Genomic DNA, 27,782 nt, shown 5'->3' with positions numbered 1-27,782 from the left:
ATGATCCTTCAGAAAAATACTGAATTTTTCTCCTTTTTGCATGTTTATGAAAGTGTTTGATTTGTCTCTAAGGGGTTTTTGGTCAAAGTTAGCGTGCCCTGTGCAGATCTCTGAAGCCTGGCTCAGTCCACTTAAATGGTTTCAGTGAGGCTGAATTATTTTTTGTTAAAGCCCATGTGTTTACATTTCATAAGTTTATTTTAAAACACATGTGTATACAAGAGCAGACTTATTTATATGGCAGATTGGCCTGCTGTGTCCTTACCTGACTTGAGTGTCAAGGAAGCAGCTTTTTTTAACTTTTTACAAGCACAGTTTAAAATAAAATACTGGTTTGCTGTGCGCCAGTGAATCTGCCCAAGAGAGGAGGTCAGGACAAGGTCTTGTTTTCCAACTGTAAAATGTTATTTTGCTTATTTACAGAGCTTCCTCTCACCAGCCATCATTTTAGGTTAGTATGTTAACAACAGCTATAGGTAAAAAAAAAAAAAAAATAATAATTTAGGTTCCCCGGAGTCTTGGCAGGCCAAAATCCCCAAGTAGCCAGGCTTCCCAGTGAAACAGCTTTCGGGAACTTTCCATCAGTAAAGCAGGATTTGCTGGGTGACCCATTCTACCCAGGTTCTTGGCAAGTTTTCTGATTTCAAGTACCCCAGAGAAATACTTGAGAAAAGCCTTTGTGGAGAGATCTTGGCATTTTCTGCCTGCCCTGGAGGAAGGACTTTATTCTTGATTTTAATCATATGAACTGGTAACACACCAGTCCAGCTGCAGGAAGGTGAGGAACATTTATGGTGGTGCAGTTCAGTGTTGGAGTGTGAGGAGATGTGTGTGGACCTTAAAGCAGGATGGGGAGGGTGAGGAGAGCCCCAGGGAGCTACAAATTTACACAAAAGCAAAGGGAAGCTTTGACCATAGGACATAAAATTCATCTTTCACAAAGGATGAGAAGCCCACATGTGTTTTTATGCCTGTGCTTGGAGAACTTTTCCTGCTTTTATCAAGCTTCCACGTGGGGCTGATGGATATGGACATGAAGACCTAGGAGGTAATGAGAGAGGTGTTGACATTTACACCCAGGAGAGAGCTGGAGCAGACACAGAGTGAGGGATGGTTTTCCATCCAGAGCAGCTGTAAACCAAAGCCCTGACCACTGGTGGTTATTTAAAGACTCCAGCAGCATTTCCTGCCATGGGAAGGTGCTTGGCCCACGTTCAGCCTGGGCGACTGCTCTCTGCAAAGCCAAATAAACAACAGCCACTTGAACTTTCCACCTTGCAGGCTCAGCCAGATGCCTCATCCTGAGCCATGACCAGGCACTGCACCTCAGATGGGCCTTGTGGATGAGCCTCTTTGGAGGATCCAAGGTGATCACCACATTTTGGGGTTGAGGGTGCATTTCCTGTCTCTGAAGGACCTTAGTGAAAGAGTTTGGTGCTGTTTGGAGCTGAGAGAGGGCATTTGGGAAGGGAGATCTGTGTCTCCATGCAGGTCCACGTCCTTCAGTGACCTTGGGCAGGGCAAAGGGAGGAAATTATATCCTTTAACTCTAGAATTGTACTTTAAATGCTCCATCTCCTCAGAGGAGCACAGTTCAAGTAGCCGGGACCAGGAATCTCAGCCTTCAATCCAGGCATGGTGCTAATGCGTGACTGCAGGGACCATCTGACCTGCAGGATGTCCATGAGGGTGCCAAGGCATCAGGGGTGAGATGCCCATAGCAATGCTTCACCTCTTGGGGAGGTTGGAGGTGGTCCCTTCCAACCTCAGCCCCCCTGTGACAGTCAATGTGAGATGTCAGACAGTCCTCTGTAGGTATTTTTTTGCTTTTATTGAGTTATAGTCAACACGATGCACGTCCTTCCCCACTTCTGACCCTTCCCCAGTGAGCTGAGATGTTTCAGCAACTCACATGAACCCTGCAGTGGATGTTCCTCAAGTCCAGCTCCTCAGCCTGGGAACTTTTGCAAGACTTGGCAGCAGGGCTGTTGCAGGAGTATTCCACACAGGACCCAAAAATATTGCTGTCGGTGCAGCGTCGGCCAGCCTGGACACGGGGTCAGGTCCCGCAGAATTCAGACTGTTGACGAACAAGCTTGAGCACATTCAAATGTTTCGTCTGATTTTCTTGGACTGCAGAGTTTCCAAGGGAGCCAGAAAGCTGGCTGCTCCTCTTGTTGACTCTGCAGACCAGAAATACAGCTGGGTTCAGTGAAATAAGGAAGCTAACAATTCTTGTACTCGTGTAGCAGAGAGGGGAAAAGCTCTGTTTGGAAAAGCTCAAATGTCTTTCTAGAGATAAAAATAAGGTGGTGCTCTCTGCCTGTGCTCAGCATCAGGGATGATTGCTCAGGCAGCCCCAGGACCAAAATCCTTGCTTGACATCCCTCTGAATTTCTGGCAAAGAAGCAAATCCAGGGTCATTTCACTTGATCAAGTTCGAAAAGTGTGTCCACACAGGCTTTGCAGAGAGAAGCTGTGCCAGCACTGAGCTGGGATGAGAGCACGGGAAACTTAAGGCAGGAGGAGAGCATCACTTTAAACTGCAAATGAACCTTGAAATGACAAAAATCTTGAAGCAAGCCCACATTTCGGGTCAGGCTGGCCGTGAATCAGCTCTAGAAAACGAAAGACAAAACTTTCTGACTTCAGTTCAAGTTATGAACTTACAAACTCTCATTTATCTGGTTTAATGGATGTGAGCCAGAGACATTTTTTGAGGTTAGTGGATGGGACAGCTTCCTGAAAATGAACTCATTGAGAAAGGCGTGATTTGGAGACAAAGTTTGTCTCAGATTCTCATATTGTACAAGCCTGGGTTAATGTGACATGGAAATACCTTCTGTATATCCCAGAGCTGCTCCTGAGCATCCTCCATCCATTTAGTGCTCTCTGCTAAAATGCAGAGCCATGATAAATCACTTCCAAAAATGAAAGTTGAAAAAAAACAAATCAGATTTTAAACCCATCTGAATGACAACAAATGTGTAAAAAGCTTTTGCACAGCCATGTAACCATACTCCATTCCCCGAAGATAAAAAGCATAGAGTATCAGTGAACTGTGGACAAGTGGGGCAGCCCATGGTCCAGCTTTGTGATTTCATGGCTCAGAGATGGGGATCAGAATAGGAGTGTCTCACATGTTGGTGGTTTTTGTCAGCAAATCTTACTAAGTTTTTCTTTTCAGAACAAGGTTATTTCCCCCCCGCCTTTCCCTTTAAAATACTGATCTATTTTTGCCATTGCTTTAAAAATGGCTGTGTATTCCCCACAACTGTCTTCAGGCATTACAAAAATCAGAATAGTGCCTGAAGCTAGGCATAAAAATGCAGCAGAGGCATCATGCAGGCAGCTGGGCTAAAATTGGTATCTGCTAAAGTTAGGGGAAATTTCATGGAGCTGTTGTTTGTTTTATTGAAGTGGACAGGTTGAAGACCAGGGTTTTATCAATGCCCTGGCATTAGAGGGCTGCACTACTGGTCCTGCATGCTGTGAATCTTCCTCATCCTTGGTGCTGTGGCTGCAAGCTGGAAGGGTAGCTGGGATGTGCTCCTGGTGGAGAGTTGGTGGTGTTGTCACCAGCTTTGGAGGCAGCAGTGCTGCAATGATGCTCCTGCCTGTGGTTGTGCTGGAGAATTGGATGAGCTCAAAGTTGATCATCAGTGTTAACTAAAGGCTGCTGTTCTTACACTGTGCCAGTCTCCTGGGAGCAGATTTGGGGCAGGAGTTCCTCTGTGCCTGAGTTAGGTAATGGCTCCATGGGTGCACCCAGCCAGATGCAGATCACCACAGTCCTGCCAGATGGTGAGGCCCACACAGGGAGGCTGTGGGTCCAGCCACATGGGAGAGGTTGGTTGGAATTTCCAAACCTTGCAGACCTCTTGCTGAGGTCCCCACAATCTTTCAGGTGCCACTATCTGATGGAGCTTGAGGGAAGTCCCTGTGCTGCTTTTCTAGTAAATGCCAGCCCAGGACGTGCTAATGACAGCAGAGAGGATGTGCTCCATCTGCGTGACGAATGACACTTACGGGAGATCTGGAAACAGGATGGGGATGTTTTATCGACCAGCTGATAAAAGAAAATGCCAGAGAAATTCCCCTGTGGGAACACACAGCAGAGTTTCACCCCATGCTTCGGCATTGAATTACAGTGCTCATTTAACAGCCCTTGGCTGCCTGTCCCAGTGCTGCCCACTGTGCCCTGCCAGTACAGCTGCCTGTTTGTAGAGAGATGGGCTGGGAATGGATCAAGCTGAAAATAAACTTTTTTATTTAACTCCCCCAAGGCAAGATCAACTCCATGGTGCCTTTGCCAAGACGGCCTCGTGCTGGTGGAACTGAGCCAAACCAATACCTGCTGATTTTTCACTGGAGCAGATAAGCCCCATGTCCTGTGGCTGGAGGGGACATCTTCAGTGTCCCTTGTCTCTACTCCCTCTGTCCCAATGTGGTCCTGACCATGCCAGGCTGGTTTTGCTCTCAGTTTTCATGTGCAATCCCAAATTTAAATTATTTGTGAAGTAGCAAAACGTCCTTTGTGCTGGCTGCTGAAGTACTATGTACACATCTGTGTCTGTAGGGTTTTTCTTCTAAGATAGTTGAAATAGTATGGATTTCAGCATGGAGCAAGGTATATTAATAGAAATGTCCTAATTTTGCTTTTCCTCTTACCAAAGGAGCTTACAATGGGGGAATTAATTGAGCCTTAAGTCAGCACTGGGTGTTCTGCAAAGCCTCCATTGATATTCCTCAATGTTTTATTTTCTGTTTGCAGCAGCCTGGCTCTTTAGGAAGCAGCATGAAAAAGAGGGTGAGAAAAGCCCTCCCAGGATACATGCATGGCCAAGAGAAGAGGGGATGTCTGTCTGCTTCTTCCCCAGGTTGAAACCCTCTTATGTGCCCCTGGGAGCAGAGGGACAGGGACCATTCCGGACGGATTTCAAAGCCAGTATTTTACCCAGACAGCTTGTTACTGGTGTCGCTTTTTCATTCACCTCCTTTCCCTTTTTCCCTGCTGAGAGGCAGAGCATGTGCATTTACTATCAATCAGCTTCATCATAAATGATGAATTTGGGCCGTCCTTTACCCGGGGAAGCTCATTTGCTTTCAGCTTGATTAGAGCCTGCTCCAGCGCAGCAAGGGTGGCTAGGAAATGCCACCCACACTGGGGTGTCAAAATGCCTCAGAAACCATCCAGGAGCCAGGGAGCCAAGCAGAGCCGGGAAACCAAGGGGAGCTGGAGCAGCTTGCGTGTCTCCAGGCCATTAAAGCTCACCCCTGGGGCTGGGGAGGATGTGCAGAGCACGGATGAAACGCTGCATCCTGCCTGTCCCATCCCTGCTGGATCCGGCCGTAGGAGCTGAGGAAGTTTTCCTGCTTAGCAGGGTGGGGAGGCTTCACATCTCAGCCTTTATTTAATTTTCAGGTGATAAAAGCGTCGCTTCCTTGCCTGGCGCGTCAGAGCAGCCAGCACCTTCAAACGCTCCCCTTTCTCCAGGGAATTTGCATTTCCCTAAAGGCAGCACCGGATTTATGCAAAAATCCAGATGAAAGAGAGTCAAAGGCAAAGCATGCTCGTGAGTAAGCTTTCCCAGCTACTTCCTGAACAGTCAGACCCTCTCCTTCCAACCTTTTGGCATTTTGGAGAGAAGTGATGCTGACTGCGGGTTCCTCCAGCCCCAGAAACACTTGGTGATGACCACTTTACCTCCGTGTTGTCCCAAGAGTGGCATCAGTCTGGAAAGGCGCTTTGAGGTTGCAACATCCCACTGTTGGATGTGCTTTTCCTGGGTGCACCATTCCCTCTTGTTATGGTGTTCAGGTGGTGTTTCCTCTCTAGACAGGATGGATTTCTTCCTCATCCTGCCATTCCCCTGAGGATGTGGTCCTTCTCTTTTCGTGATCTCCAAAATCACCTGGGTGCAGTCGATCAAAGTCAGCTGCCTGTGCTGCATGACCTTCTCCTTGCTTTCCCTGACAGGATGGGAAGAGCACCAAGTATCATCATCCCACAGTAGCTCTGACATGAGCTTTTTGCTCATGCAAATCATTACAATTTCCCTTCCTGAAATACCAGGGCTTGCTGGCTTTTACAAAGCCACTGCTGGAAATCCTTCCTGTGAATGACAGGAACAGGATTGGATGACTGTTCATCTTCTGTATCAAAAGACAGTTCATTTAAGTTCAAGAAGTACCAGGATCTGTATAGTTTGCCATCTTTTTTTAGCTGGTTTCGCCTCCAACAGTGGCTGGGAGCAGCCTTGGCATGCCAGAGCATCTCTGTGTGACAAGTGAGGATGTAATTTAAAATCTGCTCATCTGGGGCTGCAGCAGCTGCTCCCTGCTTCTGGTGTGCAGCCCAGAAAGGGATAGGCTTGATGCTAATTGGGGAGCCCATTTTTGCGGTCCAAAACCACCAAGTCCCAAGCTGTAGCATTGTAGGGCTCCAGCCCAAAGGATTTTTCATCCTATGTTCCTAATTCTGAGTGTCCTGTTCTAGAAAGGTTTTTTTTAGTACCTTGGTTAAACTTGAATCCAGTTTGAACCTCACTTGATGAAGTTGCAACTGGGAAGCTGGGTGGGAGCTGATATGGAGAACTCAGAGTCATGGTGACACCCAGCCACCCTGGCCATCAGGCACTCAGAGCATCATGCATTGGTTTGGGATGGAAAGGACCTTTATAAAGATTATCTAGTTTCAACCATTCTGCCATGGACAGGGACACCTTCCATTGCAACCAGGTTGCTCAAGGCCTCATCCAGCCTGGCCTTGAACACTTCCAAGGATAGGGCAGCCACAGCTTCTGGGGGCAACCTGTTTCAGAGTGTCACCACTCCCATCATAACAAATTTCCTCCTTATGTTCAATATGAACCTGCCCTCTTTCAATTTAAAGCTGTTGCTTTTTGTACTATCACTACAGGCCCATGTAAAAGTCTTTTTCAATCTTTTTTTTTTCATCCTCTCTTTAATACAATGAGGTCTCCCTGACCACCAATTCCTGAGCTTGGGAAAGAGCCACAGCCACATCCTCACCTTTTTATGCCCATCTGAGCTCAGCTGCAAGGTGCGTTTCCAAGGGGCTTTGCGTTTCAGAAGTTGTGTAGTTGGGAAATGGCCTCAAGCTGCTCCAAGGGAGGTTCAGGTTGGATATCAGGAAGAGTTTCTTCACTGAAGGAGCGACTCAACATTGGCATGGGTTACTCAGGGAACTGGTGGAAAACATCAATGAAGTGTTCAAAAATGGGTAGACATGGTACTCAGGAATGTGGTTTGGTGGGGCAGTATGGTACTTGGTTGAAGGATGGACTTGATGAGCTTGGAGATCCTTTACAACCTGAATGATTTTACAATTCTGTCTACAATTCCATGATTATGGTTTGCAGACCCTGAGCAATCTGAGCTCTGCACTGCCTTAATTTCCTTCCTCCAAAGTGATGCTTGATCCTCCCTTCTCCTCCTTCCCCATCTTCATGTGGATATGGTGCAAATCGGGCTGAGGACATGAGGCAGTGGTTTACACACCAGGCAGGTTTGGCAGAGTGAGTGGAGACATTGCTGTCCCTCCAGCAAGAACAGCTGTGACTTTCAGCATTTCATGCCCTTTGATCTTTTATTTGAAAGAAAACCACCTTCATTTGCTCTGCAAGCTCCCACAGGTGGGGGACAACTCTTGGCACAGCTTTGGCGTTTTGCACCAGGGTGGCAGGACCATAGGATTTTTTCCCTGTTGCTGAGGATGTCTGGGCCCAGGAGGGTGGGAGAGGGTGCAGGGGAACAGGAGAGGGTACAGGATCAGGCCATGCTGGAGCCATGCTTCCCAAACTGGCAGCTTGGAAGTACCCACCTTTGTCTCTAGAGCTTTGTCAACATGTTGCTTTTGCAGAGCACTTTTCATGTGGCAGCCATGGAGCTCTGCTATGGCTTTTTGCTGGAGGTAAGGAGTTTTCTGGAAGAGAGTTTTAGGGAAAAACATCTCTGCAGGACCTGGGCTTAATGGGAGGAGCCAGGAGTGTGATGTGCTGGGGGGTCTTGGTAACACCTTGCCACATCCTACCCAGGAGCAGCCTGTTTTCCCATCTCCCTTCACTTGCTCCATGGCTTTTAATTATCCTGGCTGACACTCAGTTGTGTTTCCCTCAGGAAACACAATTGTTGATACTCCTGAGGGGACACTTCTTACCTACATGGAGCATCTCTGTCCCATCCTGCTGGAAAAGGGACATCCCTGGAGGGGCTATTTCAAGGGGCAGTTTCTGCTGATAAAGTGACAATAGCCATGGCTGCAGGGGATGAGGAGGAGACAGCCCAGGGGGTTTTCCTGCAGCACTGTCCCCATGGGCTTGGTGGCTGCCTTCAGAAGTGCTTTGGTGTCCCCCACACAGGAGAGGGCTGGTGGTGCTGCCTCCTCCCAGCAGCCTGTTGTGATTTGTGTGATCCTGTCTCCGTGGGGTGAAATCTGTAAAGCAAATAGTGCAGAGCAACAGCAACATGGTTTGGGAGGACAACCCCAGGCAGCAGAGGGTCTGGATGGTGGAGGAAGCTCAGAGACCCACAAACACCATCTAAACCTGGTGCCATTGACTTGGAAGAGCTGCCTTTCTCCAGAGCTTGGCTTCTGTGGACAATCCTGACCATAGCTTGATGCCACCAGGTACCTTTCCATCACAGGCAGAGCATGTTCTGTCCTTTGTTGCATTCCCAGCATGTCACAGAACACTATTTCAACATTGTCTGCAGGTCAAAATCCACCCTTTGGGTAGATTTGAGTCCCTTGGAGCCCCCTTCATCAGCAAACTTCCATCAAAGCCACCGCAGCCTGTCTGGGTTGGGGATTGTGCAAGAGGCACCAGTGACGCAGACAGGGCTCTGGTGGCCTTGGGTCAGGGCTCCTGGTGGCCTGACCAGGTGATGTAGGGACAACTTCCCATCAGAACCCCCCACCAAGGAGGGACATTGCAAATAGCAAAGTTCAGGTCTCGTGGGACAGAGGTTCAGGCTCAAACTGTACCTCAAAGGGGAGGTCATGGCAGCTCCTCCATGCCCTTCCCAGGAGTGTGCTGCCGTTTCTCATGTTACCCCAAAAAACACATCATTCTGCACCCCCACCCCCAAACTTTGCCACCTGCTACAAGTATTAAATTCACTCAAAATACTGTGAGAAACCACAAGAAAAAAGCTGGGCAGATGTTCAGCTGCACCGGAGTTTCAGGGTGGGAAAGACACGTGGCAGTAGCAGTTGTTGGGGGGACCACTGGGGTCAGTTTGCCACCAGTGTGTGTTTTAGGACAAGGATGCTGCTTTGGGATTCTTTTCTTTCCAAAGATACTATTGGACAAGGCTTGAAGCCTGGAAATGCTCAATCGCACACAGAATTGCTTTTTTCCCCTGATTCTTCTGGCCAAAAGAAATCCCTGAAGGATGGGGGGAGCTGGCCCCCAGTATTTGGGGTGCCTCATTTCCCTGTGCATCAGGCACCAGAGCATGGGGACCATCCATCCCCAAATGACCGAGCCTTTCACCCCTCCCCAAAAAAATCCTCTAGGGCACACCCTCTGCAGATCTGGGAGGCAGCCAGCCCCAAGCCTATTATTACTTTTCCCCGTGGAGTTGGCCTCTCTTCCTCCCCCCTCTTTTTTTCTTTTTTTTTGCTCCTTTCCCTTCACATCCAAGCCAGGAAAAACCTCTGACGTCGTCAGCAGGGCTCTGAGCTCCTCGTGGCTGCTGGGGGGAAGGCAGTGGAGGGGATATCCCGGATCATAAAACCAGGATCTCGCTGGAAGCAGGGCCACCGGTGGCTGCCTGTGAGTCGTTCACTGCTGGGGCCAGGGTGGGAGGGATGGATGGGGATGTGTTCAGCTGGGGCGATTCCTTTTCCCCACAGTGTGGAAGGTTTAGTGTCTTTTTGTGGTTTTTGTGATCCTCTGATGGCTGAATCTCTTCTGGTACAAGAAGGAATTAGGTTAAAAAGCTGTCCATGAAGACCTCAAATTCGAATTGCTTGGGGGCTGTATGAGAAGGGAGAAGTTGAAATTCCAGTGAAGGGGCTGTGGAAAGGGTGCTTGAAGCATCATATTTCCTCCAGGGCATTGCCCTGTGAGCTCTGGACAGGAGAGGCAGCCCTGACACTGGTGGCATCACAGGAATTCCAGTGTGAGCACAGGGTCTGTGTCCAGGGGTTGTGAATCTGGGTGAGAGGGAAAAACAACTCCCAAAGGACCTTTGTAGACACTTTCCACACTGTGCCTCAGCTTCTCTTCAAAGACAAAAGGTGCAAATACAAGATAAGAAAGGGTTGATCATGTTACCAGTGCCTCCGGTGCATTCCCAGCTTGCACAGTGCTGGGAAGACTTTGCTCTTTTTATCTGGCTGCCTGGCTCGCTGCCTCAGTTTCCCCATTCCTCCGTCTTCCCTGGTGTCCTGAGTGCCTCCTGCTTGCAAATGTCCACGCCACCATCATGCTGGCATCTTTCCCTGCTCTCTAAATGTTACCAAACTTCTTAAGTCCAATTGGAGCTGTAAAATCAAGGGCTGCACAGCTGTCTTTGGCAAAATTTAGTGTTAGCCAGTATTTACTGTGCATCAAAAAGGACGTGGTGAAAGATGCATCACCTGGTTTATCCTGCAGGTGTTTTCATGGGCTGCCAAGAGCCCTCATTGCTCTCCCTCTACAGCTGTGCATTTTTAATCCTCCTTGTTGTGTTTTGCTCAGAAAACGTCACATGCAGCAAGAAAAACAACCTAAAAGATAACCCCTTGGAGGAAAAGCCCCACGATGTTTCCCTGGCATATGGTGCTGGGCGCTGCTTCGCTCCTGGCAGCAGGTACCCCACAGCCACCACAGTGCCTAGCATGGCTTTTCCAGGACATCCCATCTGCTCTGTCCAGCTCTGTCCCTGGAGCAGGATGTGCCAGTGGCTGCTTACACCTCTCCCCACAGATTCCAGCTCCTGCTGGGTGTTTTGTTTCCGTCGCTCTCCTCCCGGACCTTTCCTGTTTCCTTCCGTGCGGATGCAACTGGAGGAAATCTCAGTACATTGGCTGTGTCCCAGCTGCAGTCACAGGCTGGGGACAGCACTGTGGCTCTCTGTGTCCTGGGACCTGTTCTCCCTGGCAGTGATGGCGATGGTGGCAGTGGTGATGCTGCTCATGCTGGTGGAACCCAGTGGTAGCAATGGTAGTGTTGCTCATAGTGGTGGCAGTGGTGACACTCGTGACAATGCTTGGAATGGTGGTGGTGCTGCTGCTGGTGCTGCTGATGCTGGTGGCAGTGGTGGTGTTGGTGGCAGTGGTGCTGGTCATGCTGGTGGCAGTGGTAGTGATGGCAGTGGTGCTCCTCCTACTGACAGCAGTGGTGACACTAGTGGCAGTGGTGGTGCTCATGGCAGTGGTCATTGTGCTGGTTGTGGTGGCAGTGGTGACAGTGGTGGTGCTGCTGCTGATTCTGGTTGCAGTGATGGTGGTGGCAGTGGTGACACTTGTGACAATGGTGGCAGTGGTGGTGCTGCTCATGCTGGTGGCAATGGTGGCAGTGGTGGTACTGCTGGTACAGATCTTACGTGTGCAGCTGAACCTCACAGACCTGCTCCCCATGGTCACTCATGTCAGTGGCAATGGACGTGTGCAGAAACTTCTACATGGTGATAACTGAAATACTCAGAAACTTGGATTCAGTTCTCAGGGTGATGGAAGTGCTTGTTGGGAGCAGGAGAGCAGGACTTTATCAGCCTTAAGGGGAAAGGGCTGGTCGGTGTCTTGCTACATGACCTGAAAGCAGGAGAGAGGTCGAGAAAGTGTGACACAGCTGGGTGTTTTGTTGGATTTCTCTGAAGGTGAACTTTGAACAGGAGATGTGCTCACTCTGAGATCTCTATATTTATATACGGGTGAGATACACATTGTTTGGGTATGTAAGAGCCTTTGTTCCGAGTCCCGCTGCTGAAGCTCATGTGGAGTGACACTTTGGCTCTGCAAAGCTTCCTTTTCCTTCTCTTGGGGATGTGCTGTGTTTAGGAAAACCTGACTCCACCATCTGTGTCCCGCTAGCCAGGTACCAGCAGCACAGCCATCGGGTCAGGCAGCTGCTTGCCTCTCCAACCAAGCTCTTCCAGTCACTGGGTGAAGAAGATCTGACCTTTATTTTCCATCAAGTTGCCATGAGGAAAATCAGCCTCATTCCTCTGTTGCAGGCTCAGTCCCTGGATATCTGGGATGAGGCCAAGACATTTGTAATGGTCTGGCCACACTGCAAAGGAATATTTCAGAGACCCCTGTGATCTCCTCAGCTGTGGGGGTATAAGACAAGGAGATGATGGCTCAGTGGTCCCCATCCCAAGAGCAGCAACCTTCATTGCTCTCTTGCCACACTGGTGTGTGTTCATACTGGATCCTCAGTGGGCTCTTGGCTGCAAAATTCTGTGTAAGAAGCAGAAATTTCCACAGTCATGGTGAAAAGAAAATCATAGAATCATTAAAGTTGGAAAGATCTCTCAGATCAGTTGCTAACACTGCCAGATTCACCACTAAACCATGTGCCCCATCCATGCCTCTTGAACACTTCCAGGGATACTGATTCCACCACTTCCCTGGACAGCCTGCTCCAATGTCTGAGCACCCTTTTAGTGAAGAAATTTTTCCTTATACCCAATCTAAATCTCCCCTGGCACAACTTGAGGCTGTTTCATCTTGGCCTCTCCTTTGTTATGTGGAAGAAGAGACCAACCCCCACCTGGCTACAACCTCCTTTCATTGAGGTTCCCCAAGACAGGTTTGAGCCTGACAGGCCAGCACTGCATTGCTGAGCATCCTCATCCAGGGCTTGTTCACTGTGTCCTCACATGCTTCCTCTAGATCCCCCAGAGTGCTCAAATGAGAAGGATTTATATTCCACTTGGCAGGTTATTAATATTAGCTAAAATTCCCTTTTCCACATTGTTCTGCCACGCTTAATATGGAGATCAGCATCGCAGCCTGAAACGCCAGGGATGATTTGTGATTGAATACCCATTAGGGATTTATGGGCTTCGGGACTGAATTGCTGGGATGTGTGATTGCCAAAATACTTGAAACGCTTCCACTGGAGAGGAGACCTTGTGGGAAAGGAGCACTAGCTGTTCTCGTAGGCAGGCGGTTCCCACTGAGCCTCCATTACTGGCAGTGAGCACGCCCAAACCAATAAAAAATTGTCCAGGATCCAGAGCACCAATGGAGCATGAACTGTGTGTTGGATGATGACAAGGGGCAGTGCTGGCATTGGTGCTGGCAGCAGCTCCCAGCCCCACGGGGCTGCTCAGCAGGTGGGATTTAATCCAGGACATGGGTAAACATGGGCACAGTTCATATTAATGTCCCTGGCAGCCGGTTAAAACGAGGTATGAGGTTGTCTGAACGGAGAAAAGTCATTTTTTTGATGCTTTCCCTTGTGCACCTCTGGTGCTGGTGCATCAAATCAGATTGATTGTCGGGATCAGATCAAATCATTAGGACAGATGGCATTAAACACACTGGAAACCTGAAGAGCAAAGGCATGAAAAGTAAAAGCAAAATATCCTCAAGTCCTTGTTTCAGAGAAACTGGGCTTTCAAGCTGATGGTTTGGGGCAATTCCTACTTTGCATCAGCTCTTCCCTTTGAGCAGGCAACTGTGGCTGCCCATCTCTCCCACCTCTCATCCCTTTTCATGGTTGTGCTGGCCCAGCAGATTGGCAGCTGGACATGTAGGAGCCACACAGCCAAAACCAGCCCAGAATTACCCTCCAGAAATAACAAATTGATTCTTACCCAGCCATGGTGAGATTGTCTTGGGAAGAAGCAGACCTCACAAACAAAGTGATAGGTGGGATCATCACTGAAAAAGCACAATGAACACTGTGAGGGAAGTAGGTTTCCCAGCCCATCTTGCAGGATCATTGCAAGCTTTGAGCGAAAATTCCAGCTGCTGTGGTCCAGGTGGGGAGGATCAGCATCATCTGTGGGCTGAGCTGCTCTGAATCACACCTAAAATGCTGTGGAGAGGCAGCTCCCACCTCACTGCCATGCCTCAGCCAAGCTCCCAGCCTCCATCAGCTGCTAAAATCTGATTTCTCAGTGGGGACTGGAAAGTCATCCCCCCTGAATGTCCCACTCATCCCCTGCAGCCCAGGCAGGGTTTGAACTTCGTAGAACATCCTTGCAGAACTCTGGGAAAGCATTATCCCCTTCTTCATGGGCAAAAAAAATATTAGTCAGGTGTGATGGAAGATGGTTGTTGGGAAGAGTCTGTGATTTTAGCAGCCAAACCGGGCACATTCAGCAGAGCAGCTCTGCTTCCCCTGACACCTCACCTGGCTTTTTTCCTGTTGCCATTTAACTTTTTCATCCCTGTGTACCACTGGAGAAGCAGGAGGTGTTAAACATGTTGTAAATGATGCTCAGGCATGGACAAACCCATTGTCAGCACCGAGGTGCTGTTATGAACTGCTCAGCTTATCTCCCTTCTCCCACCTTGTCTCGTTGCATAAGGGCGAAACAATCCAGAGGGGAAAGTTTCTGGCTGCTGTGAGGAGAGCCAAGGGGGTGCCTGCTGGTCTGGCTCGGGTTACTTATGTGCTTATGGTCTATTTTGAGGCTCTGGCCACCCGGCACTAAGCAGCCTCTGACCTGGGGGAAGGACCAGCTTCAAAACAAGAGTCCAGTGGGGAACAACCTGGGGAGGCTCTGGCTGGGTTTCCCTCGGCTCTGAGTGGGGCTGGCAGAGACCTTGCCTCCCTGCTGGGCCCATCATCTCATGGATTTGGGTATTTCCACAGTGGGAGTTGATTTTCTTTCTTAATTCTTCCCACTGCCATCCTTTAAGCAAAGATGCCACGGGTGGAGGGGCCGGGCTCCGTTACTGGGAGCGATGTGCCGGCCGTGTGGGAATGTGGATGAGCAGGCAGGGAGACACATCCATCACTAACCCTGGCAAAACCACACACACGCAACCCCCTCCTCAGCCCCCCCTCCCCAAGATAGCTCATTTGCAGGCGGCTTAATTCTCCTAAGAGCATTAGAGGTGCATTTAGTGGACATGAGCCCAGCGCCAGGAGCATGTGGCCGATTAGCGGCAGCGGCAGCTGGTTTCGGGAACAGCGTGCATTTGGGGTGGACGTATTCAACGTGCTTTTTGGGGACACAAAGGTGAGGTGTGGGGGGTCTGGATGGATGTCAGGGGGATCAGCTGGAGTGAATTGGGTGCTTAAATCCACCAGCAGGTGCAGATGTTGGGTGGTATATGGGAGCAAGGCCTTCCCTGCCATGTGCTTTCCGTTCTGCAGTTCTTCCACCTCGCTTTCTTATTTGTGTTAAGCTGAGAATGGTCAGGGATGCTCGCAGGGGATGTAGAAGGTGATGGTGCCTTCAGGGGCTTCCTTGGGGAGGAGGACACTCTCACCACCGCATTTCCCTTTCTCTCCCCTGCAGCCTCGCTCTGCACTGGGATTTATGGAGGTGCTGAGGAGCAGCTGTGAACCCCGCAGCCCGCGGCAGCCCACCCTGTGACGCAGCCCCCGGCCACCTCTCCTTGTCCTGCCCAGCACCCCGACCCTCCGACTCAACCATTCAAGGCTCCCGTGCATGGATCGCCCCAGCGAGGCACCGCTGCCGGACGCCGCCGACGCCGCCCCGTAGGCTCCCGGCCCCCCGTGCCGCCCCCAAGTACTCCACATACCCCGATGGGGTAACGTGACGGGGGCCACCCTCCCGCCACCACCACCCCCCATATGCAGAGGCCTTTCTAGAGCGCCCGGGAGCGCGCGGCACCGGAGGCAGCAGCCGCTCGCCGTCGCACACACGCAGAGGACGCCAACACTACAGCAAAGGGATTTTTTTTTAATTATTATTATTATTATTATTTCATTAATATTATTTTTTTTTTCCCCCATCTGGCTTTTTTTTCCCCCTGGGAGGCTTGTGGTGTGTCAAGGAAGCCGGTGCGCTCCCAGGAGTTGGGATTATTTGCACAACGTCTGTATATTGAGTTTTCGATCCTGTTTTATTTTTATTTTTGAAGCGCAGAGGGGTTATTGGGTTTTTGTTTGGGGTTTTGTTTTTTTTTTTGCCCCTCCACACCACTCTTTTCTTGGGTTTTTAACCCTGCCACTGTCAGCACCACCTCACCTTCCCACGGTCCCCACCATGGCCCGGATGAACCGCCCTGCACCCGTGGAGGTCTGCTACAAAAACATGAGGTTCCTCATCACCCACAATCCCACCAATGCCACGCTCAGCACCTTTTTGGAGGTAAGGAGGAGAGATTGGAAGGTGGGGACCAGGGTCCAGTTGCATTTTTTGGGGCTAAAAGCTGCTGTTGATGAGAGGGCAGCACATCCCCTTTGGTACCACAGCCCCAGGTGGCATCCTGGGGCAGTGGGTCCAATCATTGCCAGCTTTTTGGGATGGGATGTTTTTCAGGACCCCAAGTGTGATGTTTGGGCACAGTAGAGATGGAGCAGAGTTTCCTCATTCCCGTTGCATCCCCTGCCAGATCCACTAGCACATAATTTCACAGGGTTTTGGAGCAATGCACAGGGTTGCACAAAACCTTCCTTGTCCCTCGCAGCACCTCAATAATGGCTTTTGATCCCAAATATCCCAGCATATTTCCAGTGCCTAGAGTGTGTTGAGTTGTGCTGGAGAGCTTGGCATTGAAGAGCCAGCACTGGTAGCAGCTGTGTGAGTGCCACTGTCTCAGGGTGACAGGAAGGTGGCTGTGATATGGGGACAGCCACCCCATGCTCGCTGCAGAGGGTGATGGGTACCCCACCAGTGGGAAGGGAGAAAAATTCCCCTTTCCTCCGGTCTCTTAGACTTTTGGCTGGGCTGCTGAGCCATGTGGGGCTCACCACGGTCTGGTGAGCACACATGGGGAACAAAGGAGGTGGATCATTGGGGATGATCTCATGGTTCCCGGCGAGGCCGGCGCACCGGGCACGTAATCCGGGGGCAATCCTCACACCGGGCAGTGAGCCATGCTGGAAGCATCCCAAGTCCCACGCCTGAGCCTGCAGCGTGTTGGAGTGATGATGGGATATGGCAGCGAGGTGGAGAAGGAGCCCCTGAGCCATCTGTGAGATGCTGAGCTCGGCTGGTAGGGCATGCTACGACTCCCCCACAGCTGCCTCCATGCATTTCTGCATCAGGAGTGCGACCTCAGCAGGCACAAACAATTTCTCCTTCAGAGGACTGGCACCCATGTCAGGGATGTTTCTTTGCCTGAGGTATAAAATCCCTGCTGATGAGGCTGTCAGGGCTTAAAAATAAATGGCCCCATTGGTACTCGTGACTCTGAGGAGTCATGAAGATGCTGGTTAAAAATCCTACAAGGCCACGTGGCTTTGGTGTCCTGGGATTTCATGTTTCCTTTTGCCTGCCAGGCTGCATGGATCATGGGTCAAGGGTTCAGAGAAGGGACACAGCACTGTTGAAGGGTCCATACTGCTCCACATGGTCGTAGCAGGGCTTGGATGTGTCAGGGTTAGCTGGGGTGCATGTGGCAGGATCCGTTCAGACCCCTCCTTCTCCTTCCCTCTCCAGGACCTGAAGAAGTACGGTGCCACCACGGTCGTGCGAGTGTGTGAAGTGACCTATGACAAGACCCCCCTGGAGAAGGACGGCATCACTGTCATGGTAGGTGGGCAGCAGGATGGGCACCGGGGGTGCTACCCCAACACCACCCTTAAAAATCTCATCCCTTGGGGCTGTTAAACACCCCGGTAGCCCAGCACAGCATCACCCTGAGGCAGGAGCAGAGATTGAAGCCCAGCTGAGCTGAGCTGAGCTGAGGCTGGTGCTTTAAAAAGAGACGTGCTGCCCACGCAGCCGAAACTGTGACTCACCCGGCTGAGTCGGCAGCTGCCTTCCCTGCCTGTTGCTCAGGCTCTGAAGCATCCAGGGATGAGAGCGCCTGATCCCACGGGGAAGATGCGCGTGGTTCCCATTACCCCCGGCGTTATCTTATCCTGGGGGGTGGTGTGAGGGTTTTTTGCTGTTCCAGCAGCTGGCTGGTGCAGCTGAGGGGGATGAAAGGGAGCAGGCAGCAAGCTGGGAAAGGCAGAGCTTGCAGCTGCCTGGGCTGTATCTTGGCTGATAGGTAATTGGAGATGATGTCAGGCATGATACCCTGCCAGGGAGTTCTGCTCCAGCTGGGAAGTGAGGCTCTGCTCATTATTTAGGGAAGGGTTTGGAAATGCCTTGTGTCTCCTGGGGTGGTCCTCTGTGTGTAGGACCTCTTTATGTAGCTCTGTCTGTATAATGTGTATCCTAGAGAGAGAGGAGGCCCTATCTTAGATCCTCAGGGATATGGGTGGATAATCCTGTGGCTCTCTAGATACAGATCCTCCAGATGCAGATGTCTCTAGATATAGATGCAATCTGTGTCTCTACTGGATATATCTTGGAAAGATCACTGTATCCTGCATATATAGAATCTGTATGTTTGAGATCATATCTGCTCACTTACACACCAAATTCTGCATTTTACCCCATTTCTAACTGAAGCCTCCAGTCTGAGATTCTATATCTAGGATATACATACCTCTTTACATCTCTTGTATCTCTCTTATGTGGAGAGATACATATCTAGGATATGTTTTATATAGAGAGTTAGAGAAACTATACAAGACACTGTATAGAAACTTAAGTAGCTTCTCTGTCATTTCTATAACCATACAGAAACTATATAAGGTAAATCAAGAGATATCTATAACTTGGTTTTCTATAGATAAATTTATCTCTGCAGATACAGAAATATCTCTATAATTATATCAAATCTCTATATATTTTTGAGATATCATGGTATATATTTTTATTTGATATACATAGTTTCGTATATTTTTATCTGTATCCTTATAGATATATCTGGCATATAAATATATCTTGGTGCACAAATCTGATGAGGAGCAGCTGGAGGTGTTTAGCCTTGAGAAAAGAAGGCTTGGGGAAGATGTTTTCCTCTCTACAACTCCCTGAAAGGAGATTGTAGCCAGGTGGGGGTTGGTCTCTTCTCACAGGTAACAAGCAACAGGGCAGGAGGAAATGACCTTCAGTTGCTCCAGGGGAGTTTTAGATTGGATATTAGGAAAAATTTCTTCACGGAAAGAGTTGTCAACCATTGAAACAACCTGCCAGGAAAGTGGTGGAGTCACCATCCCTGGAGGGGTTTAAAAGAGCTGTGGATGTGGCACTTGGAGGCATGGTTTAGTGGTGGCCTTGCCGGTGCTGGGTTAACAGGTGGACTTGACGATCTTAGAGGGCTTTTCCAACCTAAACAATTCTGTGCTTCTATGTATAGATCATATATAGGTCTATATATGGAGAAGTGAAGGCTCTGGGGAGACCTTAAAGCCCCTTCCAGTCCTTAATGGGGCTACAGGAGAGCTGCACTATTTACACAGGCATGTAGTGATGGACCAAGGGGGAATGTCTTTAAACTGACAGAGGGCAGATTTGGATGAGACATAAGGAAAAAGGTTTTTATCATGAGAGTGGTGAGACACTGGCACAGGTTACCCAGAGAAATTGAGGCTGCCCCATCTCTGGAAGTGTTCATGGCCAGGTTACAGCAACCTGGGATAATGGAAGGTGTCCCTGCCATGGCAGAGGGTTGGACTAGATGATATTTGAAGGTGCCTTGCATCCCAAGCCATTCCATCACAGGATGATTCTGTAGGGTGCTGTGTCATCCCTGGTGTGAGCCCCTGGCCTGCACTCATGGCTGTAGGGAAGAGATGGCCTTGCAGGACAGGCACAGGCCGGCCAGGGAGTCTGGCTTAAACACTACAAATACCCTGAAGCCCAGTGTGCTCCTTTGCTATCAAATCCCAACAGAAATCATACCACCTGTTCAAACACTGAAGTGAAGCAGCTTATTTTGCCATCTCACACCAAGGGTGACTCCAGCACAGCAGCTTAGTGACTCACTCCTCAAAATCTAGGATTAGAGCCCAGTGCCCCCCACCCTTCAGGGCTCACCAAGTCACATGCTCTCCAAGTGATGCTGCCCTTCCTGTTTCTCTCTTCAGTGCTGCATGGCCAGTGGCCATGCTCCCCCTGACAAATCTGTTTTAGGAAAGAAATCCCCATTTTGGGACACTTACCCCTCATAACTGAGCCCAGGGCTGAAGGGTATCAAATGCAGAATCCATTTGACCAATTTCCTCACCATGCTCCAATTTTGAACCCCTGCAACTTGAGGATGAAGCTCAGAAGATGGGATATTTTTCTTTGTCCCTTAATAGCCTTTCCTGAAGGATGGTATTTAAATTGCCCTGTTTGGAGTGATCTCACTCCCTTTGACTCTCTGTCTAGGGCTGTGTTAGTGGGTCCTCAGACCGTTCTTTTGGTGTTCCTCTCCATGTGTTGCATGAAGCTGAGTTTCAGCACCACATCAACCTCTGGGATTTCAACCATCTTCAAGCCACCTTTGCTCAAATCCCCTACAGTGTGCTCCCAAGTGCTGGAATTAGGAGCTGGCAGGGGGGAGGATGGGAACTGCATCACCCCAAAGCTCAGTGAGGTCATCTGGATGGGGATGCAGCGTGGGCTGGCCATCCTGGTCTGCAGAAGCAGGAGGTCCTGGGGACCATGTTGTAGATCCTACAGCTGCTCCTGTAGGCTGAACCTGTCCATAGGAGGCCAGAGGACTCCAGACCTAGATTTGTATGACTTCAAACCCTGAGCCAAAGCAGCCAGGGAATTCCTGTATGCCAGATGATGCCACAAAACCACCTGTATCTCCACAGAGCTATGCTGTGAGCCCAGTTCTGGCACTCTTCTACCTCCCTGCAGCTGAGGCCCCAAACACCATCACCCCGAGTGAAAAACAACCCCTGAAAGGTTTTCCCCAGAGACTTGACAGCATTTTTCTCTTCCCAACCTTGCAGGATTGGCCATTTGATGATGGAGCACCTCCTCCCAGCAAGATTGTGGAAGATTGGCTCAACTTGTTGAAGACCAAGTTCTGCGAGGACCCCGGTTGCTGCGTGGCTGTGCACTGCGTGGCCGGCCTGGGGCGGTGAGTCCAAGCCCAGCACCTCAGCTGCCACCCCTCATGAATGCAGGAGAGGGAAAACCATGCCAGCTCTCCTCTTTCCCTTCCCCAGCCCTCCTCTGAGCAGGGTTTTGTCCCAGCTGCCACCTCCCCATGAAGGCAGGAGAGGGACAACCATGCCAATACTCCTCCTTCCTTTTCCCAGTCCCTCTTTGAGCAGGGTTTTGTGAAACCTTTGTGGGAGAGTAGGTGTTGATGGGGGAGATCTGCTACCTGAGCTTCTTCTTGAACTTTAAATGATGGATATGAACCTCTGGGCTGTATGACTGGGGAGTGACAGCCTCTGCTTCTGCCTTTCAGCGCTCCCGTCCTTGTCGCGCTGGCCTTGATCGAGAGTGGGATGAAGTATGAAGATGCCATCCAGTTCATCCGACAGTAAGTGGTGTTAGGGCAGAAAGTCCCTCCCTGAGGGAATGGAGACACCTGGCATGTCTCAGGGTTTGGTTTTTTTGGTGACACTGGGGTTGCTTTTCTCTTTGGGAGTGGGAAAACAAGGCATTGGCATTGGAGCATCCCTGAGGGGCTTTTGGCAGTCACCCCACCTCTGCCCCACGTTTTCTTCCCAGCCCTCCATGTCCTGGGACTCGAAGGGTGGATGAGCAAGGAAAGCTGCTGGGGTCAGTGCCTGTCTCCATTCCCTGGAGGGTGCACCTGGCTTCAGCGTACAAAATGGCTTCCTGCTCCAGGCAGAGGGGCTCAGCCCCCCAACAAGAGTGGTTTGGGGTGGGGGGGATCTCATGCCACACCTCTGACTGTTCTGGCATTTCTCTGTCCCCGCAGGAAACGCAGAGGAGCCATCAACAGCAAGCAGCTGACGTACTTGGAAAAATACCGACCAAAGCAGAGACTCCGATTTAAGGACCCTCATAACCACAAGAACAAATGCTGCATCATGTAACCTCAATGACCTCTTGCCAAAATCCGTGCACAGACCCCCAGGCACTCGCACACATCCCACCCCCTCACCTCCTGGCCCAGCCCTGCATTTCCCATGTGCTGCCCCTCTGCCAGGGTTGGGCTGGGGACATGGAGCATCTCCAGTGTGTTCCAGCACTCACAGCACACTCATCTTGCTGGATCCCCAAAAAAGGCTGCTCTCTCCAGCTGCAGCCCCAAGGAGGGAAGGCAGCACTGCCCTTCAGACTCTTGGTGTTAGCAGGCAATGAGCTCGTGTGACGGTTCTTCATCACCATCCTCCTCCCCCCTTTCCCCTCCCATTGCACTGAGAGGGGTGGGCAAAGGGTGCTTGGTTTGGGGTGATGCAGGCAGGGCTCTGTCAGCAGAGAAAGGATGGGATGCAGAAGTGCCCGAGCACCCCCAGAAAAACCTTTCCCCACCTCTTCCCCATAAATTAAGGGCTGCAGCAGCAGGGATGGAGGTGGGGATGGCACAGTGGCCTCAGGGGGGAAGGTGGTGATAGCAGGGAGAGGTGACAGGGGCTCTAAGCTCAGTGACCATGTCATGAGAGGAAGGGCTGAGCTAAGACCCCCAGCACTGTTCCCTTTCTCCTGGCCCCTCTGTCAGCTCACCACCTCCCTGTTGCCTCAGTGCCAGCCAGGATGCTGCAGATGGAGTTCCAGCTCCAGTGAAGGCAGAGCTGTTGGGAACCTCGGGGACCACAGCAGGGCTTTGAGGCACTCAGCTTTGCTGGGGTGCTGGATCAGCACTGGGTCCCCCAAAGTGTGGGGTGCTCTTATTTATAGCTTCCAAATTCAGTGCCCAGGGTGGTGGGTTCTCTGCTGTCCTGTCCCCACCCCTGAGCTGTGGCACAAACCCCAATTCTGGCTGCAGTGCCCTGGGGACACTCTGTGCCTCTCAAGGCACATCCATGTCCTCCACTGCATTTGCTGGCCAAGGGGCTGGGCTGCAGCTCTCCTAGGGGATTTTGGGTGTTCCTGGCAAGAGCACATCACCTGATTTTGCACCTGCCTTTTCCATGTCTGTACCGAGGCGCCTGGCACCCCCAGCACACACCCAGGTGGGCTGGGCTCAGAGCTGCCCCTGAGCTGGGACCTTAAACATCTCTCAACTTTCTGCCTTTGAACGCTTGCAGCAGCTGGAACAGTGGCCATGTAGGGGGTGTGGGGGTGTTTTTTTTTCTTTTAATGAGGATAACAAAGAATTTGCTAATTAAAGGAAAAAAAAAAACTTAAAAAAATACCCTGTTTGTCTTCCACACATCCTCTGGCCTTTCTTTCTCTTGTCACTGCCCAGTAGAGCCCAGGAGGTGACCCATGGTCCCCCAGACTGATCCCCAGCACTGTGTCACAGCTGGCTGCCATCCACTATCACCAGAATATACATGTGGCCCAGGGGATGCTCCAGGGGTCCTCTGGGCTCACTGCTGCTCACACCTCAGCTGCAGAGGATCACACTTGTTGGGACAAGGAGGGCTGATCATCCACCTCTTGAGGTTTTGGGCTGAGCAGCTTGAGATGCCCTCAGTGTCCTGTTGACCCTGAGATGGGACTCTCCAGAGGTTTGTGTGCCTTCCAAAACATTGATATCCAGAGACATTCGCTTCAGGGCGTTCATCTCTTGGGACAGGTGGTGAGGAAGGCTGGTTAGACACCTTCAGTACCTACAGAAGGCTGGGGCCTGCTTTGAACTACCACATGGGTGAGCAGCAGAGGTGTTTGGAGCTGTTTCCAGCACCACTTCACCTGTCCTGGTAGGGGCCAACCCCACTGCACAGCAGGGAAGGCCATCCTCTGGGATAAGCTCTGGTGCTGAGTGAGGTGGGGACCCTCCACATGTGGCCCTGGAGTTGTCATACCACACACTTTGGGCCTGTCCACCATTGTGGGACAACCTTCAATCCCTTGAGTTTCTCCTGCTCTATCCCAGGCTGTTGGTTCCCATGACTCGTGGAGAAGGCAGCAATGGTCAGAGGGTCTATGTTGATCTGGAAGAGTGTGGATTGGGCTGATGAAAAGGCCTGACCCTATATTAGAGCACCTTGCTGGTTGGATCACCATCCCCTTCCTGCTTGGGTCTGTCCTCCTGCTGCTAAAATAGGTGCTGCTTCTTCCCCAGGGACATTGGCATTGTGGTGGTGACAGCCTCAGTCCCTGCTAGCCAGGAAACGTCCCAGTCCCATGCCCTTTCTTGTGGGAACTGTTGCTTTATGGGCCTGGAGATGTTTCTGTCCTGGCAGGATGAGTTTTCCTCACCCATGCTCATGGCAGCATCACCTGGAATGTTGCCCAGGGCAAGAGGTCCTGGGATTCAGCCACAATGCCTTTGAGCTGGACTCAGGCTGGGGACAGGGATTTGAATTCAGCTTCCTTGAGCCACTCTTGAGCAAGACTTCACTTAGACCTCAGCTTGGGGGGCTGGCCTGGGGAACATGAGGGGGACAGGCTTTGCTTTATGTAGCATTAACCCAATCACCTTAAAATTAGGGAGCTCCTGGTATAAAAGCAGTCCTTGTCTGGCCATGTGGCCAAATCCTGAGGGCATCTGGCTGGCACAGTGGCATCTTGATCCTCCTCAGTTTATGAGTTACTGAAAAAAAAACCAAAAAAAAAAAAAAAAAAACCAACAAATCATGCTGATTTAATTGTCCTAGATATTTTTCCTTTTTTTTTTTTTTTTTTTTTTTCATGGATATCTCCCCCTTAACCCTAAAATGTGCTGCTTCCATGGAAAGGATACCTTGGCAGCCCAGGAGATGCTGTTTGGCATGAAGGGCTGAATTCAAAAGTTTCTCTGGGTTGGACTGCCAAATATTTGGGATTTTTTTTATATGGACTTGGGCTCCTTTCTCTGAGGTACCAGCTCCTTGATGTTTCAGCCTAGAGAAGGTTACAGAAGCAACAGGCTGGGGAAATTGAGGGGTCTTCCAAGTGGGATTTGGGTTAGAAATCTCAAAGACCTCAAAAGTCTTGACAGTTAGGCAAGGGGGAAGGTTGAAACTCAGTAGACAACATCAGAGCGAGGCCTAAGCAGCCAAGGGCTCATGGTCTTGGGTTCTCTCCTTGTACACTAATCCTCATTTCACCTCAAAAGCCAAGATGCTGAAAGGAGACCCTTAAAAATCTGATGTATTTGCCAGTGATGTCACTGCTCCGGTTGTTTCCGTCGAGTCCTGGCAGATGTCACAGGGAACAGACACCCCATGGCTTTGGCTACAAACCAGCCACCTCATCCTGCACTTTTCTCCAGAAGCAAAGGCTCAGACTGGGTTTTAATAATTTCTCACCCCTATCCACCCCCTCACCCTCTATGGAAAGCCACCACAATTTGCAGGGACAAGGCTCCAAACTGGTGCAAGAACTTAGGAGACCCAAGGGATGGCAAAGCAGAGGTGCCCCAACCATCAAACCAAGAGCCTGTAGCCTTTACCCAGGAGTCAGTCATGTCTGAGCCTCGTGTGAGAGGATAAATCTGAGCAGCAACTTGTAGCTGTGTCGTCTCACCAGGGACACACAGCACACATATGCCCTCAAATATCCCTTCTGTTGTTTGTTTCCAGTCAGATGGAGCACGTTGAGGGGGTGGGATGGTGGGAAGGCAGGAAATGTGGCCGTCACAAATGTCCAGCTCTTAATTTCAGAAAGGTTCTGGTGACACACATGTAAAGACTTCGCATTTGTAAATTCATATTACGAGTCTTGCAGTAAGGCTGACACTGTGGTGCTTGGGCTGGGAGCTTCAGAGGTTTATGTGGAACAGATTTCCCGAGAAAGCAGAGTCTGGCTCTACCCACAATAGAACGAGTCGTTTCCTTTTTTATTTTTTTCCTTGGGTTTGTTTGGTTTTTATTAGTCCCAGTGGGAAAGCACACAGGGAGATTCGTGACTTCCATGCAGTTTCCAAGGTCTTGTATCTTATTTGCTGCCAGCACGCTGGGTAGGTGCAGCTTGGCGGGTGGGTTTGGATGGGATTCTGTCTGGTGGGAGACAAATGTGGCTGGTTTCTTGGCACAGAGGGGGAGTCCTGGGCCGGGCTCTTGCAGACATTCCCGGGGAGGGGGCGTTCCGCTGCTTCCCTTCAGACTATGATCTCCCAATGAACTCTCCACTTCCCTGCTGTTCCTTTCTGTGCAACAAAGAGCTGCATATTTTCCTTTTTAACCCCCTGGGCAACCATAGTAGTGTGTAGATTAAGCCCAGATGACTTTTTTTTTTTTTTTTGGGTTTTTTTTTGGTTTTGGGGTTTTTTTTGGTTTTGTGTTTTTTTGGGGTTTTTGTTTTGGTTTTTTTTTTTTTTTTTTTTTTTTTTTTTTTTGTCTGAGCCATAGCTAAATTATTGTACCCAATGCTTTTTGTATCAGATGGCATCACTTTGAATATGCAGATGAGGTATAGGATCTTGACACTTTATAACCTTTTTAAAAAGAAACATGTCTGTTTACTTAACGTCTTGTGTAAAAAGGAAAAAAAAAAATGTATGCCTTCGGTAATCACTTTTTTTTGTTTGTTTTTTTGAGTTTTATGAAATTACAGTGGTTACACTCCAGCAGCGAAATAAAAAGCGTTCACTGTTTTGTACATCCCTGTGTGCCTGGTGCTGCTAATGGGAATTATCAGGATGTGGGAGGCAAAGGCAGAGCTGAACTCTGGCCAAGGGTGGAAGTGGATGGGGGAGTTTGTTCCAGCTGGAGAAGAGAGGGCTTCAGGAAGGCCTCAGAGCACCTTCCAGAGCTACAAGAGAACTGGAGGGAGAATTTGCAAGGGCTTGGGGTGACAGGGTGACACCTAACAGGGAATGGCTTCAAACTGACAGAGGGTGGGTTTAGATTAGGTATGAAGAAGAAATTCTTGCCTGTGAGGGTGGTGAGGCCCTGGCACAGGGTGCCTAGAGAAGCTGTGGCTGCCCCATCCCTGGAAGTGTTCAAGGCCAGCTTGGATGGGGCTTGGAACAGCCTGATCTAGGGGAACGTTTCCCTGCCCATGGTGGGGCATTTGGAACTCTATGGTCTTGAAGGCCCCTTCCAACCCAAACCATTCTGTGATTTTATATCCAGTAGAGCATGGCCTAACCTTGATTGGACACCCTGAAATACACCCAGAGGGCACACTACACACACCTCACCTGATTGCATGAAATCAGCTGGGTTTTTAACTCTGCTCCCCATGACCAAGGAAGGCAAAGACAGTGTCTCCATGGAGGCTGAGGAGTTGGAGCTTGCACAAACAGGCTGGTAAGCAAGCAAAGCCAACACAAAGTTGTGTGAGCTCCCAAGTAATTACATGGGGGTTGCATGGAAGAGTGGGGAGGAAACTCCCTGTGTGCTGCTCTAGGCTCAGGAAGGCTTTTAAGCCAGATGCCAGCTGGGAAGAGGATAGAGGTGAAGCAGGGTGGCGTGGCCAGAGCTGTCTTTGGATTCCCCCAGCACTTCCTAAGTGCTTGGCATGGCAGATCCTTATCTCCTGTAGGCTTTGAATCGCAGCTGCAAGGGGCACTGCCTCCTCCTTGTGCAAGAAGCAACTGGGCCTTCAATCAGCCTAATTGCTGCCTCTCTTCTCAAGCAGAAGGGCTGGGGGACTGCTGAACACGATGTGTGTGCTGGAGAAACACCCACCTGCGCTCCTGCCTGTACATGCTGGCTCCTACCTGCTGCATTCCTCTTTGCTCTCCGTCACCCAAAAGCGTGCACCCCTTTGCAGGCCAGATCCCAGCTCTCTGTGTTAGGCTGCTGCCGCTCCATGCACAAGTTCCTGCCCTCCCTAAGAGCAGTACTATGAAAGTTCATTAAATTGGGGGGTTCTGG

At 50.3% G+C, this 27,782-nt stretch overlaps 1 protein-coding gene across 2 annotated transcripts in view; it reads left to right on the top strand.

Annotated features, from left to right (window-relative positions):
- PTP4A3 (protein tyrosine phosphatase 4A3) overlaps positions 1–26,559 on the top strand; it is a 42,115-nt gene extending 15,556 nt beyond the window's left edge. For both annotated transcript variants that reach the window (XM_041479342.1, XM_041479343.1), the window contains 5 exons: positions 15,439–16,257; positions 17,551–17,643; positions 20,898–21,028; positions 21,365–21,439; positions 21,845–26,559. In XM_041479342.1, coding sequence (XP_041335276.1) covers positions 16,153–16,257; positions 17,551–17,643; positions 20,898–21,028; positions 21,365–21,439; positions 21,845–21,962 — 522 coding nt within the window. In that variant the 5' untranslated portion in view covers positions 15,439–16,152 and the 3' untranslated portion in view covers positions 21,963–26,559. The remainder of the gene's footprint in view (positions 1–15,438; positions 16,258–17,550; positions 17,644–20,897; positions 21,029–21,364; positions 21,440–21,844) is intronic.
- The last annotated feature ends 1,223 nt before the right edge of the window (positions 26,560–27,782 follow it).

This window comes from Pyrgilauda ruficollis, unplaced genomic scaffold, assembly GCF_017590135.1.
Source record: "Pyrgilauda ruficollis isolate IOZ18807 unplaced genomic scaffold, ASM1759013v1 scaffold48, whole genome shotgun sequence".
NCBI classification, from domain to species: Eukaryota; Metazoa; Chordata; class Aves; order Passeriformes; family Passeridae; genus Pyrgilauda; species Pyrgilauda ruficollis.
The sequence above is the reverse complement of the archived record's forward strand: the minus strand, read 5'-3'. Positions and strand labels throughout refer to the sequence as shown.